Raw genomic sequence first — 19,788 nt, 5'->3', positions numbered from 1 at the left:
TGGCCGCGCGAAGGCGAACGGGCGGGGATCCCGTTTCAGTCAGGTGCGCACCTCCGACGGGCGCCGCTGACAGAGGCTGGCGGAGGCGGCCGCAGCAGCGGCCTGCCCCCGCCACCACCCTGGGAAGATGGGGCGGCCCGCCGGGCCTCGGCGCTGAGGTGAAGCGCGACGAGACGGAAAGAAGGAAGGGAGGGGCTCTGGCGGAAGGGGCGGGGCTTGAGTGAGTGAGTGACAGCCGCCGCCCCCCCATCCGTGAGGGAGGGGGGAAAGGTGAGGGGCTGGAGGGTCATCCAGGGTGGGGGTGGGGGGCGAGTGGGAGGATGCCCCGGGGTCACTGCCCCGCACCCCGGGGGCTGCCAGGAGGAGGCCAGCCGTAGGCCACGGGCGCCTTGGCCACCCCTGCTGCACCGGAGCCCAGTCCCGTGCACTTGGGCGTGTGGGTTTCTCACCGAGGCCCTGCAGCTGGCGGGCGGGGAGGCCGCCTTGGGTTGCTCGGCGCTGGGCTGCCGGCGGTCCTGGAGGGCCTTAAGCAGGGCCCGTCCCGCTCGGCCTCCCTCAGTGGCCAGGCAGATGGGGCTGGAGGCGCGGCCGAATGATTTCTCCCCGCAGCCCCAGGGGCACAGGTCCACGCCCCCCTGAAGCGGCTGCCTCCAGGACTCTGTGATGCCCGAGAGCGAGGGAGGAACCTGCCCTGCGTGCTTTGGTTTGAGAAATAAGAACAGAAGACCAGCCATGCCATAACTTAGGGGTAGTCCAACTGCGGCCTTCCAGATGTCCGTGGACTACAATTCCCATGAGCCCCTGCCAGCGAATGCTGGCAGGGGCTCCTGGGAATTGTAGTCCATGGACATCTGGAGGGCCGCAGTTGGACTACCCCTGCTCGATACACCACGTTGTGTAGGCCGGTGTGGTCAAATGGGGTTGGATGAAAGTGGAGGTTTTGTGTTGTGGCCGGAGCGAATGACTTCTCTGTGAAGACCCCTGCTGGTTCTGCTTCCCCCCACCATGGATAGTCAGAAACCCCTTGGCTAGGGCTTTGTTGATGATGGCCACCCTCTCGCCTTTCTTCCCAAAGGTATGCTGTCTTCACACGTGGAGGTCTTGTTTAGGTCTCATGACTAATAACCGATAGTGGATGGTTTCCTTTCCATGAACTAGTCTTTTTATCTGCAGTCCCCTGCTGGATTTGAGAATCCATAATTTTATGCCAGTCCAGATACAGCTGGAAAGAATGCAAGCAGGGCATGAAGACAACAACCCTTCGCTATTGTTTGCTGCCTAACATCTAGTAGTCTGAGATATACTGCCTCTGATCATGAAGGGTCCATTTAGCTCTTGTGGCAAAGCGCTGTTGGCAGTCATTTCTGTCAGAATATCCCTGCTGACTGGGCCAAGGTCTGCTTGACTCAACATCCTATTTCCGATGAAGGCCGCTTCAAGAATGCCACAAGGTGGGCATTAAGGGAGCTACCCTTTGTTTGACTCAATATCCTGTTTCTGATAAAAGCCATCAGGGTGGCTACAAAGTGGACATAAAAGCATCTACCCTCTTTGTATCTAAGCTGCTGGTCTCCAGAGGTCAACTGCTTCTGAAAGTGAAGGTTTCCTTTTTGTTGTTAAGACAGATAGTTGTAACTAGGTCTCTCCTCCAGAAGAACATAAGAGCCCTCCTGGATCAGACCGGTGGTCCATCTAGTCCAGCATCCTGCCTCACACAGTTGCCAAGCAGTTACTCTTTCAGGCTAACAACAGGGCATAGAGGCCAAAGGAATGGAATTCAGAGGTATACTGGTAGTCACTGATGGACCACTCCTTCATAAATTTGTCAAGTGCCATTTAGAAACCCTCTGTGTTTATGGCCATCCTCTTTGTGATGAGAAATGCCTCTCTGAGCCAGGTCCCGGATCCATGTAGCTGGGTCTGTTTCATGCAGCCACCTAAGTGCACTTAAAGAAACTCAGGCAAGAAGACAACCGTTTTCCCTTCCTCTACTCTTTGTTTCCAACACCTGCTCTAAGAAGTAGACTGCCTCTGGACACAGTTGTGTCAAGCTGTCAAGGTTAGGAGTGGACATCTTTTATGTGCATTTGTGTAATGTTTTACCTATAAAAAGTTATCTAAGTTCACAGCCCAAGCTGTGTCTTGTGGCAGTGTGACCCGCAAGTTTTATCTTGTGCTGTATGAAGAAGTGTGATATATGTGTGCATAATGATGTCCCCAGCAAGGGGCTTTCAAGGCAAATGAGGAGCAGAAGTGCATTGCCATTGCTTTCCTCCACAGAGTCTTCCTTGGTGGTCTCCCTTCCAAGTACAGCTTTTCAAATCTGGTGGGATTGGGCTATACCATGCTGCCTCTCCTCCCAAGAAGGATGAGAGGAGCTGTGAAAGAGGGTAGGAAAGACTGGGATTTCTGAATAGTTTTTTTTTCCCTAGGAAAAGGGAGCTGTTGGGCAGCTGTTTGATCCAAAGGGCAAAGATTACTGTCTTGTTTACAGTCATTGATTGTCATCATGTAGATGACCTAGTGGGTCCCCTCGGCAAGTTCAGATGCAAAAAGGCCAGGTAGGCTCTGTGAATCCCTTACTAAATCAATGGGGTTGGCTTTGTGGCCACCATTATTTCATACAGCCCTCCTCATTTCTTGTAACCTGCTTTTTAGGTTTGAAAGCATTTCTCTGGTGGGCAGAGGTGCTCAATGGAGTGCTGCCATTTTGAATTGGGGTGGTCGTAAAGTTGTTTGCCATGGGGTTGCTTGGGTTCAGCTCCTCAAAATTTGCCCCCGTGACACACCAGGAGCAGACGGGCTTGGGGGGCTAAAACATTTTCCACATTTCTCTTATATTACCTTGTGTTGCAGGAACTCAACAGACCTTTTCAGAGGCTCCAGATCAGGGGTAGTCAAACTGCGGCCCTCCAGATGTCCATGGACTACAATTCCCAGGAGCTCCTGCCAGCAAATGCTGGCAGGGGCTCCTGGGAATTGTAGTCCATGGACATCTGGAGGGCCGCAGTTTGACTACCCCTGCTCTAGATGAACACTGGGCAGAGGGATATCTCCCCCCCCCTCGCTTTGTGGATCAGTTTCATTCCAGGAGCTAATAAGGTGTAGTGGGCAGAGCATCAGACCAGGATCCAGGAATCCTAGATTCAAATCCCCACTATGTAAAGCCCCCTGAGTAGCCTTGTGCCAGTTTATCTTTCCTTTTACATACCTTACCTCACATGGCACACCATCCCAATATCCTTGTCATAATGGCAAGAGAAAATATACTAGAGATGGATCCCAATTTGGGGGCTTCGATAGATATCAGAGCTTTCATTGTATTTGCTTGGTCTCTGAGCATTTGTTTACTGAACTTTAGTTCTATCTTGTGCCTTTATTTTGTCTCTTTCCTCTGTCTGTGTGTGTGTGTGTGTGTGTGTGTGTGTGTGTGTGTGTGGATGTTCTATTCCCTTAAAACATTTATAATGAAGGTTTTTGAAAACCATCATCAAAATACAGTGAGGTTATAAATATCTTAATATGACCAATAACTGTATGATAGGCAGATGTGGCCAACAACTGTATGACAAAGCAGTTTTAAGCTGCCTGGCACACTTAATTTCCAGTGGATGGTGGAGGCCTTCCTGGTACTCGAGATCAGGTGCAAGGAGAAAGAGGTGCTACCACACTAAAAGCCCTGTCTCTAGCAGTGACTCATCTGTCCTCCCATGATTGGGCTCTGTGGAGCAGACCCTCTGCAAAAGGTCTTGACAACAGGGCAGGTTTGGAAAGCAGCCTCAGTTTAGCCTGGTCATCCATCGCTGAATGGCAAAAGGAGTAGGCTATGCTTCTACCAGATTTCTGATTCATGTTCCTACCGTTAGGCTGGTCTGAATTCAACAACTGCTCTTCAGGAATTACAACTGACCAGCATAAGCTTGGTGTACCAGGCTGTACCAGCCCATGGATCCAAGCAGGGGGTCACTACTAAAGAGCATTTATACTTTGTGAGGCTAATACTTGTAGATCTCTGTATACTGGATACTGTAGAGCTATTTTTAGAGTGAACCATATACATATAACCATAGGATTAAGTTTCTTAGAATGATTCATAGAATCATAGAATAATATAGTTGGAAGGGACCTCCTGGGTCATCTAGTCCAACCCCCTGCACTATGCAGGACACTCATAACCCTATTTCTCACCCACTGTAGCCTGTCACCTCCTTGAATCCTCACAGAATCAGCCTCTCTGTCAGATAGCTATCCAGCCTCTGTTTAAAAATTTCCAAAGATGGAGAACCTACCACCTCCCGAGGAAGCCTGTTTCACTGAGAAACCGCTCTCTGTCAGGAACTTCTTCCAGATGTTTAGACGATATTTCTTTTGTATTAATTTCATCCCGTTGGATCTGGTCCGTCTCTCCAGGGCAATAGAGAACAATTCTGTTCCATCCTCTACATGGCAGCCTTTTAAATACTTGAAGATGGTTATCAGATCCCCTCTCAGTCGTCTCCTCTCCAGGCTATAAGTTTATATGTTTATAAGAATTCATTTAAAGAAGATTGATTGATAAAAGTTAAAGAGTATCTTATATCACTGATGAAGATACTGAAAATGAAAAAAATACCTAGGAGTTTGTTTTGATGATTTGGAAGTTTGAGAAATTGTTTTACAGTGGAATAAACTGCTATTTGCCATTGACAGCTTGAAAATCATTATTTTGCATGGATCAAAGCAGAGCAGAAGAGGTCCTAACACATTTGAAGCCCAGTGAGGCTCCTAGTAATCATGACAGGACTTCCAAGCCAAAGGCCAAAGAAGTTTCTTGGTGGCACCTCTGGTTGACCATCCGAGTATAAACTTGTGCACTTCTGGAAATGCGGTTAATTTTTTAAAAAAACTTTTCACAAAAGTCAGTTGTTTAAAAAATACATTGGATTTGTTCTTCAATCTGGGACAGATTTCTAAAAAATTCTTCAATCACAAGGAGTTTGAATCTTGGAGAAATAAGTATTCCACTGAAGAGAAATTGCCTCCCTCTCATACACATGGTAGCATTTACCTGTCTCTATATCTCTCTGTGTTATTTGCAAATGTACCTGCCTTGTTGGAACCTGGAGCAGCAGGAATGCTGTGGACTGTCTAAATGTGTGCATGTTTGCTTTTTTTGGAGAGGTGCCCCACGAATGCAGAACCAAAAAGGTTAAGAAGATCTATAGACCAGCCTTTCTTGACTTTTTTGCTGTTGAGAAATCCCAGAAACATTCTTCAGGCTTCGAGAAACCCCAGAAGTGGTATGACCATGCAGAATATAGTTTGGGAGCATAGCTGTGGACACCCCTACCTGGGGTCCCTCCCCTTCTCTTCCCCTCCAGGCCTATTGGTCGCCATTTTGTGAGGCTGGCAAGGGGTAGACATGACCATATATGGTCATTTCATGTGATAAATGTTTAACAATTTTTTAAAAAAACTATATAAAACATTAATTAACTCCCACCCTTTCAGGAAACCTTTCCAGGACTATCAGGAAACCCCAGGATTTCATGAAACCATGGTTGAGAAAGCCTAGTATAGTCAGAATAATTCTGTTAGTCAAGTTAAATACGTTGCATATTAATAGATCTACAAAAATATACATTACAAGCCGAATTAAAAAACAGATACTGGTTCTAGTGGTAGCCTCAAAGTGTAGAGTGACAACCCTGGATGCATGGGATTTTCTGACCAAGCGAGAGAAGTACACAATTGAACCATTACTAGAGGAATGTGTACTTAACCATGGCAACAAGAATAATGCCTCTGATCAATATTTTTGCCTTCACCAACAATCATCAAACAATAGAAAAGAACAAAAGTCCATTCGCAACTTAAAGACCAACAAAATTTGTGGCAACATATTACTTTTTTTGAGTCACTGCTTTTTGAAGAAAGCTCTTGCTTTGCTACTAATTCTGTGAATCTTGAAAGTGCTACTGGACTCTTGCTTTTTTCTTCTGCTACCAACAGACTGACACGGCTAATGATCTTGAATAATCATAAAACATGTTCATCTTGGTCAATTTATAAGAAATGATTGTTGCATTGTGATGTCAGGAGTCCGTCTGTCTTATCTTTCTAATCTATTTATCTTTAAATTTACATAACCACCTTTCCCAAGTGTCTGCTCAGGGCAGTTTATGACATAAATATAATAAAAGCATTCATCGTAAAACACTAAAACCATAACAAAATTATAAGAATGGCTAGGATTCCAATCATCAGCGCAGCTTGTTTGCAGATGTTATAACCCTTCAGGTCTGATTTGTTCCAGGGGGAAGCTCTTTTGAGGTTTTATGGGTGATTTGACTACTGAGGAAGTTGTTTGACTACTGAGGAAGGTCAATGGACTGAAATGTGTATGGTCAGGGTAAATTTTACGTGGAACAAATTAGAGTCCAATGGCACCTTTAAGACCCACCAGGTTTGTCCACAGGAAGAGAATCATGGCGAATAGATAATCAGTGGCTGACAGCAGTTAGCTGAGACCTTGCCCTTTTGCCCCCTCTCTGTCCTCTCAAACATGGAAGCATCTTGGGCCATCATCTTTGAAGGGGAACAGTTGCCTGTCTCTCTTCACAGACCAGAGAAAAGCGTATATATATATATATATACCATTCCAAACTACATTGCATTATACTAGTCACCAGGGACAGTACAATCAACTTTTTCAAATTAATTATTCCAATTAAGAGATAAATAAAAAATCAGAGGACATTTGGCCTTTCTGAGGGATTATTCAGAAATGTAGGTCAGTTTATGTAGTGAGGTTAGAAAACAATATCTTTTTAAAGTTACAGTACAATCCACTTTTTCAAATCAATTATTCCAAATATATATAAGATAAAATTCAGAGAACATTTGGCCTTCCTGAGGGATTGTGAAGAATGCAGGTTAACATATGTAGAATCAGGGGGATTCCATTGTTTTAAGTGTTGTAACAACTTGCATTTCAGCAGTTTCTCTTTCCATTCTGTTCTTTAAGTTCCTTTGTAATAAAACGGCTATTTTGAACATCTATTGAATGGCTTGTAAGGTTGTCCCATACGTTTATCTGTTTTGTGGTTCCTGATGTCAGATTTGTGTCCATTGATCCTTTGGCATAGGGTTTGCCCTGTTTGTCGTATGTAGAGAACGGAAGGGCATTATTTACATTTGATGATGATGATGGTAGCATATGCAGTGTTAGAAGATGAGCATGTGTATAAGCCTTTGATGGTATAGTTGATGTTCTTGGGTCCAATGATTGTGTTGTCTGGATGTATGTGACAGCAAATCTGACTTCTGGGTTTGTTACAAGCTCTGGTACCAGTGTCCACGTTCAAATGTGATGTATTATTGTGGGGCAAGAGTTGTTTGGGATTGGAGTCATTTTGGATTGTCACTGTACAATTTGATTCTTTATTGAGGCTATCACTAGGGCCAGTATCTGCTTTTTAAATAATTTTGTAACAAATACATATATTTGTTACAAAATGAGAGCTAGTTTGGTGTAGCAGTTAGGAGTGTGGATTTCTAATCAGGAGTGTGGAGAGGAATGTGAAGGCGACTGTAAGCCGCTTTGAGCCTCCTTCGGGTAGGGAAAAGCGGCATATAAGAACCAACTCTTCTTCTTCTTCTTCTTCTAATCTGGCATGCTGGGTTCGATTCTGCGCTCCCCTACATGCAGCCAGCTGGGTGACCTCGGCCTTGCCACGGCGCTCATAAAACTGTTCTGACCGGGCAGTGATATCAGGGCTCTCTCAGCCTCACCCACCTCACAGGGTGTCTGTTGTGGGGAGAGGAAAGGGAGGGCGACTGTAAGCCTCTTTGAGCCTCCTTTGGTAGAGAAAAGCGGCATATAAGAACCAACTCTTCTTCTCCTTCAGTAATTCCAGGGCTCTTTCAGCCTCATCTCCCTCACAGGATGTCTGTTGTGCGGAGAGAAAAGGGAAGGTGATTGAAAGCCGCTTTGAGACTCCTTCGGGGAGAGAAAAGCGGCATATAAGAATCAACTCTTCTTCTTCTATATTTTTGTTTATCTCTTAATTAATTTTTTTAAACTTGACTAACGGAATTTGGGGTCGTATACACTTCCGTCATCTTAACATTTTTGATTCTTAATTTAGTTTTTTTTTTGTCCTCAAATGAAGAAAGCCTCTGACAATGATTGCTAAAGTTTGTGTCCATTCCCACATGCATCTAACCTATCCTTGGAAGGAAAGGAGCTTGTTGCTCCTCCTCCTGGAATGGGCGTGGTGAAGCCTGCTGATTTTAGCAGGGGTGTGGGATCAAATCAAGGGGGATTGAATCAATGGATGGGTCGAGTACTTAAATAAATGATCACAGGCCAGTTAACTAGTAAACAAACAAAAAAGATACTTGAATCAAATAAGGTTACTGTGAAATTATGGGATTAAAAATTGTAAAGGATTAAAGCTTTTAATAATATTAGGAATTCTAACAACTGGGGCTTTTATCCAGAAATAGCCAGTAAGCCTCAAGTTATGAAATATTATGAAGTTAAAACTGACTTGCAGGGATGCCCTGATTTCTGAGGCAAGAAAGATTCTGCCCTGGGAGGGCCTGAGCATCTGGTGCCTGCTTGTCTTCTTACCCTGGAGTGAGAACTTGAAGAACCTCTTTAGGCTGAAAGATTCATATGGGTAGCCGCATTGGTCTGAAGTAGCACAATAAAATAAGAATCCAGTAGCACCTTTAAGACCAACAGAGATTTATTCAAGGCGTGAGTTTCGAAAGCTCACACCTTGAACAAATCTTTGTTGGTCTTAAAGGTGCTACTGGATTCTGGCTGAAAGGTTTGCCAGTAGCTGCCTCCGGCCTGGTGTGAAGTGGAGGGGGGTGACCAAGCAGCCCTCTCTCTTTCACTTGCTAATCAACTGTAGTATAGTTAAATCTAAAAGGAAAGCGCTCTTGTATGGCTTCAGGGAATTGTCATCTGAAGTTGCTGAAATAACCACTGACTGTTCAATGGCCAGTCTTGGCTTGGGGCAGTTGAGTGGCCTCCTGATTTTTGCATGCAAACCAGGAGCTCCAGGGAGGAAATGGTGGCCCCACCCCAATAGTTAACATATATATCCTATAAAGTTAGGCCAATAACATAAAGGCAAGTTGGGTGTTGCTTTCTAGACCCTTTTGGACAACTTTCCATCCATCCTTCCATCTCTCTCTCTTGCTCCAGGCCGATCATGACTTCACAATTGGGCGGTTGAAGCACGTTCCTTGTTGCCATGACGACAGGCGACTGCTGCCATCTTCCTGGTTCGCTGTGCGACTGCCCTGGAAGCGCCGCACTGTCCAAGTCAGTGGAAGACTCCGAAATTGGGCGGCCACAGTACGTCACCCAAGTCACAGCAAAGGACGGCCGACTGCTCTCCACAGTGATCAAAGCCCTGGGGACTCAAAGGTAAGCCTGTGGTGTTGCCCCCCCCCCCCTTGCATTGAGGCTTAGTGAGTGCTGGGCGTGTTGCTGTGGTGAGAACCAGCATGGTGCCGTGGTGTAGAGCCGTGGCCTCCAATCTGGAGAACCAGGTTTGATTTCCCATTCCTCCTCCACAAGCAGCCAGCTGGGTGACCTTGAACCCATCACAGTTCTCTCAGAGCTCTCTCAGCCCCACCCACCTCACAGGGGAGAGGAAGGCACTTTGAGACTCCTTTGGGTAGGGAAAAATTCAACTGTTCTTCTTCTGACTAGTTCATCCCCAAAAGTTCAGGCTTGCAAGTCAGTCTGCCCTCAGTTCAGCATCCTTTGAAGCCTTAAAGCTCTGGAAACTAAATGTAGAGTTTAGTTGATTGGGTGGATGTGAAAAGTTGTCTTCATTTTACATCTGTAGAGATTCTTCCCCACTCCCAATCTTGGGGCCATTCCGCACTCATTCAAAATAGCACAATGATTACAAATTGAAATCGCTACTGTGTCAAACGTACAGGAAACTCACAACAAACTTCTTAATAAAGAGTTTTTATTGATTAGTACTATACGCAAGAGACTGAGAAGTCAAATCTGACCAGAGGCCAGATTTGCCCCAGCTTATCAATACATTTCTCCCGCCCAAAACTTGACAGTTCCCAAGGGAGGGGGGCAGGAGAGAAAAGACATATGTGTAACATAAACAGGATTTCATTCTCACAACCTTGGAGAGGTGACAACAATCCCGTGAGCCCACAACAAGATAAGGTTAACATAACATCACTACTCATTTTTATAGCTAGAAAAACTACAAGGCCTGGATCAAGCAGGCGCCAGGTCCAATAAAGTAATATAACTGACATGGAGGAACTCAGGCTAATTTATGACAGAGATTCTACAATCCTGACATACTGTTTTGCTATTATGCACAACGTCGTTGACAATCTGCAACACTCCTGAAACCGATCCACAAAAAGCGCTTCGTTGTAGCGCTTTCAGGGAAATCCCAAAAAGTGGATTCACCCTCCGGAAAGCTTTTGCAACTTTTGCACTTTTGCAACCAATCTGCAACACTCGCGGGAATGTTCTGTGCATTCCCATTGTTGCGGTTTCTGCAAAGTCCCTCCCTCTAGCTCTCTCCTCTGATCTTCCGGCGAAGCGATCAACATTTTTTTTTCTCCGAGCGAGCGCTGATCAACGCACCGGCGAGCCTTCGTTTACCTAGTGAGGCTTCCCTGGCTGCAGTCCCTCCCCAGAGCTGTTTTAAGTCACAAAGCACCAAGCAACACACAGCCCCGTTTGCTGGTTTATTTTCCCTTTATTTTTCACTCTATTTTCGGCCGAAAATCGCACCCGTGCAGGCAGGGGGGGGGGTTCACTCGGGGGGAGCGTGGAAACGATGAAACGGCAGCTCAAACACCACCTGCTAGCTAGATGGGTCTCTCCGTTGCAACGAATCAACGCAGATTCGTTGCAACGTGTGTGTGTGTGTTTTTTTAAACCTTCCTTAAAGGGAAAGGGACTTTTTGGGAACATGATAACGGCTGCCCATTGGCTGCTTGACGGCCAGGGGTGGGACAAAGCTCGGCAATATCGCTTCCTGGCTAGCGATTTTTGCCAAGACCGGAAACCTGTGGGAAACGATAGAAACGCAACTGGATTCCACTACAAAGGCATGTATGCCTAATGACGAATTCCACTATTTAAAATGGTGTTTTTTCGTTCCGCAACCAATTTGCTACATAGATCCTGGTGCGGAATGGCCCTTGATGTTCCCTGTCACCAGGGTATCTCCCTGATAGTCCAATGTTTGGTAGTTGGCGTAAATTGGATGCCTGACCTGATGCAGAGATGCAATCCCATTCTGAATCACCTGGCTGGTTTGGAGAAGAGTTTACACATCCAGCTGCTAAGATATATTTTGTTTTCCTTGATGAGAGAGCTGGTCATATGGAAGGTGAATTGGGCCTCACTGGCTTTCCCCAAGACCTTACAGCACGCTTCCTCAGCCAGGGTTTCGTGAAACCCTCGAGTTCCTTGACAGCCTTGAATGCGTTTCTGGAATGGGTGGGAGTTAATTCATTTTTAACATTTCTTGTTTTATTAAACATTTATTAGGTCATATGATCATATCTGGCTATGTCAACCTCCCCCCCCCCCCCGTGGCCAATGATGGGCCTGGAGGAGGTATGAGGGGGAGGGGCCTCTGAGTGGGCGTGTCCACAGCTCTGCTTCCCAACCATATTCTGCAGGATGGCGCCACTTCTGGGGTTTCTTGAAGCCTGAAGAATGTTTCAAGGGTTTCTCAACAGTAAAAAATTGAGAAAGGCCGCCTTACAGTAACTGCATTGGAAAATGATTTACTTTGCTGGTATTACTTTGTTTATAGTCTGCTTTTCTTGCTGAGATTCAAGGTGGATGTAGAAGATCATATCAAGCCTGCTTGCTTACCACAGCATCCTCTCTTTTGTGAGACCGTCTCGTGGGTGCCATGGGGCTGGCAGGTCCCAAGTGGCAGTACAAGGAAGCAAAGCTGTGTCTGTAACTCCTCATGGCTGTAAGTTCTCAGGGCCCAGTGGCAAGAAGGCATCTGGTGGGCCCTCTGCCAGCAGAGAAGGGTGGCAAGATTCCCCTTGAGACCCTCCCATCACACTTGGCCACCTGCTTAGTTATGCTGCTTGTTATCTTCCTAGCGGTATCTTATCCGGGTAACCCCAAATGTGGTGTGTCTTATCAGCAGCCCTGGTTATCTCTAATAGCAGCCCCTGATGCCTGGAGGAAGATGAGTAAGCCAGAGTTGTACTTCCTACACCTGGATAGCTTGTCACCACTGATCGCCCCAGCTCCTACTTGTTCCCTTTATCATTGGGCACTGGTCTCTCCTAGCAGCACCTGCTGCTTGTTCATGCAATTGGATGCCACCAGTGTAGCAAGTAGTATTGTCACCAAGGATTCTGTTTGACTCTGCCCATCAGATCTTTTCCCAGGCTGGAACTGTGCCTTTTAGAGGGAGAAAGGCAAAACCAGCCCAGGTCTCTGCCTCAAGGAATTGAGCACCTGAAATAAATAATGGGGAAATGACAACAAAATGAAAGAGGGAAGGGGCATGAGAACAGGGAGGGGTGGACAGTGGCTAGTGCAGGGCAGTGAAGCTAAAGCCGGGATTTGAAGGAAGTGAGCAACACAGGCGTTGTGGCAAAAAGAGGGGAAAGGAACTATAATTTAGGAGAGCAAGATATCAGAATCAAAAGCCCTGGATTTAGAATTTATCCTCCCTCCCCATGTTACTGTCCTTCATCTTTATTTCACCCATGTTTCCCGAGAGGTACACTAATTGGGTCCATTCAGGTGTGTGCTTAGTGACAGATCTGTGCTCAGCCATATTTTCTTTATCTGCCTGGGGAAATGTGCTTCCTTTTAGAGGGAATTTATGAAAGTCACAGGTTATGTATACTGCACCCCTCTTTCTCACTTCTGCATAAGGGATGGAGCACAAGCAAGCCAATGCCTAGCAGAAAAATCCAAATAACAAGCCATGGGTGGCGTGTTGTGTGTTTTGCAAAGCATGGGATTGTGCTGGGTGTCATGAGACCTCAGGATTTCCTTCTTAACAAAAACATTTGGCTTTTCTGGATTTTGCGTTGACACAGTGCACACTTGAAGCTTATGGGCAACACTGTCACTCCTTCTCTGCCCACCCCCATCTCGGATAGTGGCTTCAGCTCCCTTCTCCTTCATCTCTCCCCTGTAGCGATGGCCCCATCTGTCGGATCTGCCATGAAGGTGGAAGCGGAGAGGGCCTGCTCTCCCCCTGCGATTGCACCGGCACGTTGGGGGCCGTCCACAAAAGCTGCCTGGAGAAGTGGCTCTCCTCCTCCAACACCAGCTACTGTGAACTCTGCCACACTGAGTTTGTCGTGGAGAGAAGACCCCGACCCCTGACAGAGGTGAGTGCCTCTCTGCATTGAGGTGCTAAGCTTTTTTAAAAAAATAAATCATTAAGTTTCAATAGAGATAAAAAAGAAAAAACAGAAAACATTATAAGAAGAAAAACATGAAAGAACAGACTTCATTACATTCAGTTTTTGAATTTCCAGTTTTTAATTCCCTAAATTGGTGGTCCCCAACCACTGGGCCTCTGCCTGGTGCCGGGCCGCGCATGCGTGTTTGTGCCATGCACGGTTGCAAACGCGCATGCGCGGCTGCAAGCGTGCATGCACGGGAGTGCCGCGCATGTGCGGCCAGGCGATCGCCCTCCCTGCCGCCGCCAGTACGCAGCCTGAAAAAGGTTGGGGACCACTGCCCTAAATCACTGCTTATTAACTCACATTTATCATCTATATCCACGTAACTTTAGAATTATTATTACAATTATAATTTTTAATTTCTAAAGTGACAAGTCATCAAATCATTTTATCTCTGCATTGCAAGAAGTCTATAAGAGGATTCCAGTTAGTAATAAAAAGAAGTTGTTGAGCTTTTATCAAATCAAGGACATAAGGTAGGCCACTTCTGCTAATTCTTTCATTTTCACCAGCCAGTCCTCTCCAGTAGGTATATTTGTGGGTTTCCAGCTCTCAGCATACTGGAATCATGCAGCTGTTACCATATATAAAACAGAGTTCCATGATTCTTTTCCAAATTTCTATAGTTCCTAGCAAAAATACTTTGGGTTTCATTTAAAGATTAGTTTTTAGGATTTTTTGTATACCTGCATGTTGTTGTTGTTAGGTGTGAAGTTGTGTCCGACCCATCGCAACCCCACGGCCAATGATCCTCCAGGCCTTCCTGTCCTCTACCATTCCCTGGAGTCCATTTAAGTTCGCACCGACTGCTTCAATAATTCCATCCAGCCACCTCATTCTCTGTCGTCCCCTTCTTCTTTTGCCCTCAATCGCTCCCAGCATTAGGCTCTTCTCCAGGGAGTCCTTCCTTCTCATGAGGTGGCCAAAGTATTTGAGCTTCATCTTCAGGATCTGGCCTTCTAAGGGCTCCCCAAATGGTGGGTGGGAGTTAATTAATTTTTTATACTTTTAAAAAATGTGCTAAACATTTATTTGGGTGATATGACCGTATATGGTCATGTTGTCCACCTCCCCAAATGGCCAAGGATGGGCCTGGAGGGAGCGAGAAGGGGAGGGGCCCAGGTGGGCATGTCCACAGCTCTGCTTCCCAACCACAGTCTGCATGATTGTTCTACTTCTGGGGTTTCTCAAAGCCTGAAGAATGTTTCAGGGATTGCTCAATGGTAAAAAAAAAAAGTTGAGAAAGGCTGCGTTGCCTGTTGCAAGAAGAGCCCAGCTAGAAGAGACTAGAAAAGCCTCTGAGTTCCGTATCCTCCAAGAGGTCACCAGCTCATAATGCCAGTTGACCCTCTCCTGTCAAAAATAAAAATAAATCCTTAGCCTTGGTGATAAAAATTTGCTCTTCTATGCCCCAAGAGCCTTTTAAAAAGTAGGAAGGTGAGATTCTGTACCAGATGTGTACTCAACATGAGCCGAGATGTGTGGAAGACAGAAAACAACTATGTACGTGAAGAGGCAATGGGGATAACGGGGATGGTGCCTGGGACTTTCTGCTGTGTGTTCTAATTACTTCTTTTCATTGAGAAACTTATATGCAGGTCAAGAAGCAATGGAATCACTGATTGGTTCAAAATTGAGAAAGGAGTTCGGCAAGACTGTATACTGTTGCCTTGCTTATTTAACTTGTATGCGGAGCACATCGTGAGAAAGATGGGATTAGAGGAGTCACAAATTGGGATCAAGATTGCAGGGAGAAATATCAACAACCTCAGATATGCAGATGATACCACACTAATGGCAGAAAGTGAAGAGTAGGTATATTTAACTAAAGAGCCTGTTGATACGGGTGAAAGAGGAGAGTGCAAAAGTTGGCTTGAAACTCAATATCAAGAAAACAAAGATCATGGCATCCGGCCCTCTCAATTCCTGGCAAATAGATGGGGAAGAAATGTAGATAGTGACAGATTTTATTTTACTGGGCTCCAAGATCACTGCAGATGGGGACTGCAGCAAAGAAATTAAAAGACACTTGCTCCTGGGGAGGAAAGCTATGGCAAATCTAGACAGCATCCTAAAAAGCAGAGACATCACCCTGCCAACAAAAGTGCGTTTAGTCAAGGCTATGGTATTCCCAGTTGTAATGTATGGCTGTGAAAGTTGGACCATAAGGAAGGCTGAGCGTCATAGAATTGAGGCTTTTGAACTCTGGTGCTGAAGAAGACTCTTGTGAGTCCCTTGGACTGCAAGGTGAACAAACCAGTCGGTCCTAGAGGAGATCAGCCCTGATTGCTCTTTAGAAGGCCAGATCCTGAAGATGAAACTCAAATACTTTGCCACCTCATGAGAAGGAAGGAAGGACTCCCTGGAGATGCTGGGAGCGATTGAGGGCAAAAGAAGAAGGAGACGACAGAGAATGAGGTGGCTGGATGGAGTCACTGAAGCAGTTGGTGCACACTTAAATGGACTCTGGGGAATGGTAGAGGACAGGAAGGCCTGGAGGATCATTGTCCATGGGGTCCCGATGGGTCGGAGACGACTTCGCACCTAACAATAACAACAGTTTGACTCAATCAAATCTTGCAAAATCTTGGCTTGCATTGGAATAGCAAGTACTCTAGGGCAGGGGTAGTCAACCTGTGGTCCTCCAGATGTCCATGGACTACAATTCCCATGAGCCCCTGCCAGCAAATGCTGGCAGGGGCTCATGGGAATTGTAGGCCATGAAGATCTGGAGGACCACAGGTTGACTACCCCTGCTGTAGGGAACTCTTGAAGTGTAGATATTTTTTGCCTTAGTAGCAATTCTGCCCATATCCAAAGGCCACTTGCTAAGTATGTTTCCATTGTATAGACTTGAATGAAACAATTGTGTTTCCTTCCTGTTTTGTTCATTTGTATCGGAAATTTGCATTGTGCTGGTAGTTGAACTACATGAGCCTGAAGGTCCCTTCCAGCTCTATGATTCTATGAAATGCTTGATGGCTTATGAGTTATTTTTCTTGAATAAATGTTATATCATTCCCCCCATCCTAAAAAAAAAGTCTGTTCATAATTGCATAGGGGGTTGGTTGAGGCCTGCTGATAGGGCTTGATGTATCTCCCCCCTCATTCCAGCAAAGTATTTGCCCTGTAGATTTCTCCATCTGGTGTAGTGGCTAAAGAGCAGCATCTTCTAAATGGGAGAACCAGGTTTGATTCCCCACTCTTCCCCATGCAGGCAGCTGGATGACCTCAGGCTAGTTACAGTTCTCTCAGAGCTGTTCTCACAGAGCCCTCTCAGCCCCACCTACCTCACAGGGTCTCTGTTGTGGGAGGGGAAGGGAAAAGGGTTTGTAAGCCGTTGTGGGATTCCTTTGGGTGGTCTTCTTTCTAATGTTCCTGCATTTCCTGCGCTGTAGTGGCTGAAGGACCCCGGGCCGCGCAATGAGAAGCGGACCCTCTTCTGCGACATGGTGTGTTTCCTCTTCATCACCCCGCTGGCTGCCATCTCAGGCTGGCTGTGCCTCCGCGGAGCCCAAGATCACCTGCAGTTCAACAGCCGCTTGGAAGCCATTGGCCTGATTGCGCTGACCATAGCACTTTTTACTATCTACGTCCTCTGGACGCTGGTGAGTGGTACAGCCGGGGGAGGGTCTGGACACATGGGCTGCTCTGCCACAGACTTCCCTTTCTTGCCTTTTTTTTTTTTTTGCAGTGTTTGATTTGTGTGGAGAAGCCAGGGATAGGAGGTTGTTTAATCTTTTCCTTGTTTTCCCCATGAGAATGGTTTCCCCTGATCCTTTTACTTCCGGGAGGGGGACTTGTGCATCATCCCATGGGAAGGTGAAGCTATGAAAGGAACCCATTTATGGGTGCCCTTTTGTCCTTCTGAATGGGAGCCTCCTTTGTTTTGATCATCTACTTATTTTATATTACTAAATAACCAATACTTACTACCCATGAAAGATTTCCAGGGCAGCTTCTGACACAATTGTTGAAACAAATTTAAAAACACAGGACAAAATCTATTGAAGCCAGCACAATAAGATTTTTTTTAAATTCCCCAAGTCAAATGGATGTGAGTAAGACTGGCTATAAAATCCAGAAGACCATGTAAAAACCAATTCAAATCAACTAGCACTAATGACAACATAAATGACGAGAAAACGGGAAAAGGGGAGGGTAAATGCAGAAAGTCCCAAGTTCAGTCCTTGATGTGTCCAGTTCAAAATAGATCACCTGTTAAGACACACCTTTGTCTGCCAGTAAGATTACAGAATCCTGGGCTAGATGATCCATTGTTAGGAAGACATCTTTGGATGTTTTCTAAAAGATGGGCATTAATTTAGTCTCAGTTAGCAAGGTACCTCTCAGCAGGTGGGAGTGACGTTTCCTCGCCGTTCCTGTCCCATACCACCTCTGATTCTTTCTCTCTCTGCCATCTGCCCCACCCCAACCAGGTTTCATTCCGCTACCACTGCCAGCTGTACTCAGAGTGGCGAAGGACCAATCAGAAAGTCCTCCTGATGATTCCAGACTCACGAAACCCTCACCCTGTCCAGCACTCCCTGCTCTCAGCCAAGCTCCTGAAGAAGAAAGCTGACGAGACAACCGTATGAGTTGGGAGTGGGCTTGTTGTGTGTGGGGGAACCCCCCTGGCCCCATACAAGGTGGGTTTGGGCAGGGTTGCACTTTCCTAGGCGGCCGTGGCAAAGACTTTTTCAATCAACCCGACCAAAGGGGGCCGAAGACCATGGGAAGACAAGGAATCTCCGGGCGCGTGCAATGACCTTGGGAGGCGGCCCAGCTGGAGCCTCCGCCAGCCAGGCTCCGCCCTCAAGAGGAACACACGGGGAAGAAAGCTGTCTCCCTATATCCGTAACCCTATATCCTATTATATTATAATTATTACTGTTGTTTATAATTTTACCACTATGGTTGATTTCCCACCCACCCCCTCCCCCCTTGACATATGGGTTCCCAGTGTTGTTTGAATCGTCCCGCGTGAAAGACCCAGCCGATCTGCACGTCTCTTGCTTGGACACCACTGAGCTGTTCTCCCTTGCCGGCTTCACAGGGCAAGCATTTGCTGGGAACACGTCTTTCATTGCCACACAGAATTAGCCACGTGTCCACCCCCCCCCCCCCCGGAAACAACAAACCCACTGGCTTCTTTGAGGGTTGAACATCAACTGTCTAGGTAGTAGAAATTGGGGGGCGGGAGGCAAGGCGTTTGCACGAAATATTCAGTCTGCAGAATGAGCAAGATGTATTGCTTGAACCACGTCCCCTGCCTGGCAGAAATTTAACCTGCAAATCGGCCCATCGTCTGATCTCGTGCTGGGAACAAATTGGTGCTCTTAGTAAGAATCTGAGGGGTGGGAGGTTGACTCCTCTTTTGGCTCCCTCCCTGTTGTCTATAAGCCCCCCTTCTTGTTTTGCACTATATGGATTTTTGGGTGGGTCCAGCCTTTCCCTCCTTTGTTTTCCCTCTGTTCTGTCAGTGCTGTTACTATCCCGTTGAGAGGATTCTGTGCATTTTTTTGAGAATGGATTTAAGTATAATAATCCCAGGAGGAGTAAAAATGAACTAATGCTGAACCAGAGAAGGTGTTTTTTGCCCACCCCCATCCCTAGTGCTATCAATCCCTGGTAGACTTAGGAGCTCTCCCGAGTAGTTGTTTGGTTTCTTTTCTGTGCCTCAGGGAAGAGATACAAATCCTTCGGAGACAAGAAGCCCCACCTCTAGCCTCCTTGCAAGGACAGACTTTCCAAAACAAAGGGTCTCCTGAGGATTGTCCTCTGTACCTGCTTTCCTCCAAGAAGGTCCCTGGCTCCTTTCTCTGGTTTACAGGCATAGGGAAAAGCCCTTCCACCTGAGGAGTTGGGAGTGCTGCTTTGGGTAAACAGACACCGTGTTGGAAGATGCCAAGGGCCTATTGCTTAGGGCAGACTTTCTTGTTCATGAAACCCTGGAGTTACTTGACAGCCCTGGAAAGGTTTCCTGAATGGGTGGGAGTTAATTAGTTTTAATATATATTTTTTAAATTTGTCAAATATTTAATCGGGTGATATGACCATATATGGTCATGCCGACCCTCCTCCTCCTCAAAATGGCCAATGATGGGCCTGGAGGGGGTGGGAAGGGGAGGGGCTCCAGGTGGGTATGTACACAGGTATGCATCCCGGCCATATTCTGCACAATTGTGCCACTTATGGGGTTTCTTGAAGCCTGAAGAAAGTCTTGGTGGTTTCTCTATGGTGAAAAAGTTGATAAAGGCTGTCTTAGAGCATCTGCTTGGCATGCAGAAGGATCCACCTTCAGTCTTTAGCATCATTGCTTAATGTAGCAGT

At 46.3% G+C, this 19,788-nt stretch overlaps 1 protein-coding gene across 5 annotated transcripts; it reads left to right on the top strand.

Moving 5' to 3' along the window:
• On the top strand, positions 1 to 19,035 carry MARCHF2 (membrane associated ring-CH-type finger 2). 5 transcript variants are annotated; one of them, XM_077331731.1, is made up of 5 exons: positions 1 to 158; positions 9,203 to 9,427; positions 13,182 to 13,377; positions 16,854 to 17,063; positions 17,895 to 19,035. In XM_077331731.1, exons 2-5 carry the CDS (start codon positions 9,252 to 9,254, stop codon positions 18,051 to 18,053), a joined length of 741 nt encoding a protein of 246 aa, XP_077187846.1. In that variant the 5' UTR covers positions 1 to 158; positions 9,203 to 9,251; the 3' UTR covers positions 18,054 to 19,035. The 5 variants fall into 5 exon arrangements, with proteins under 5 accessions (XP_077187846.1, XP_077187849.1, XP_077187848.1 ...); XM_077331734.1 differs by having other exon boundaries at positions 5 to 220; XM_077331733.1 differs by having other exon boundaries at positions 5 to 224.
• Positions 19,036 to 19,788: the final 753 nt, after the last annotated feature.

This window comes from Paroedura picta, chromosome 4 (genome assembly GCF_049243985.1).
Source record: "Paroedura picta isolate Pp20150507F chromosome 4, Ppicta_v3.0, whole genome shotgun sequence".
NCBI classification, from domain to species: Eukaryota; Metazoa; Chordata; class Lepidosauria; order Squamata; family Gekkonidae; genus Paroedura; species Paroedura picta.
This window is presented reverse-complemented; position numbering and strand designations above follow the sequence as displayed.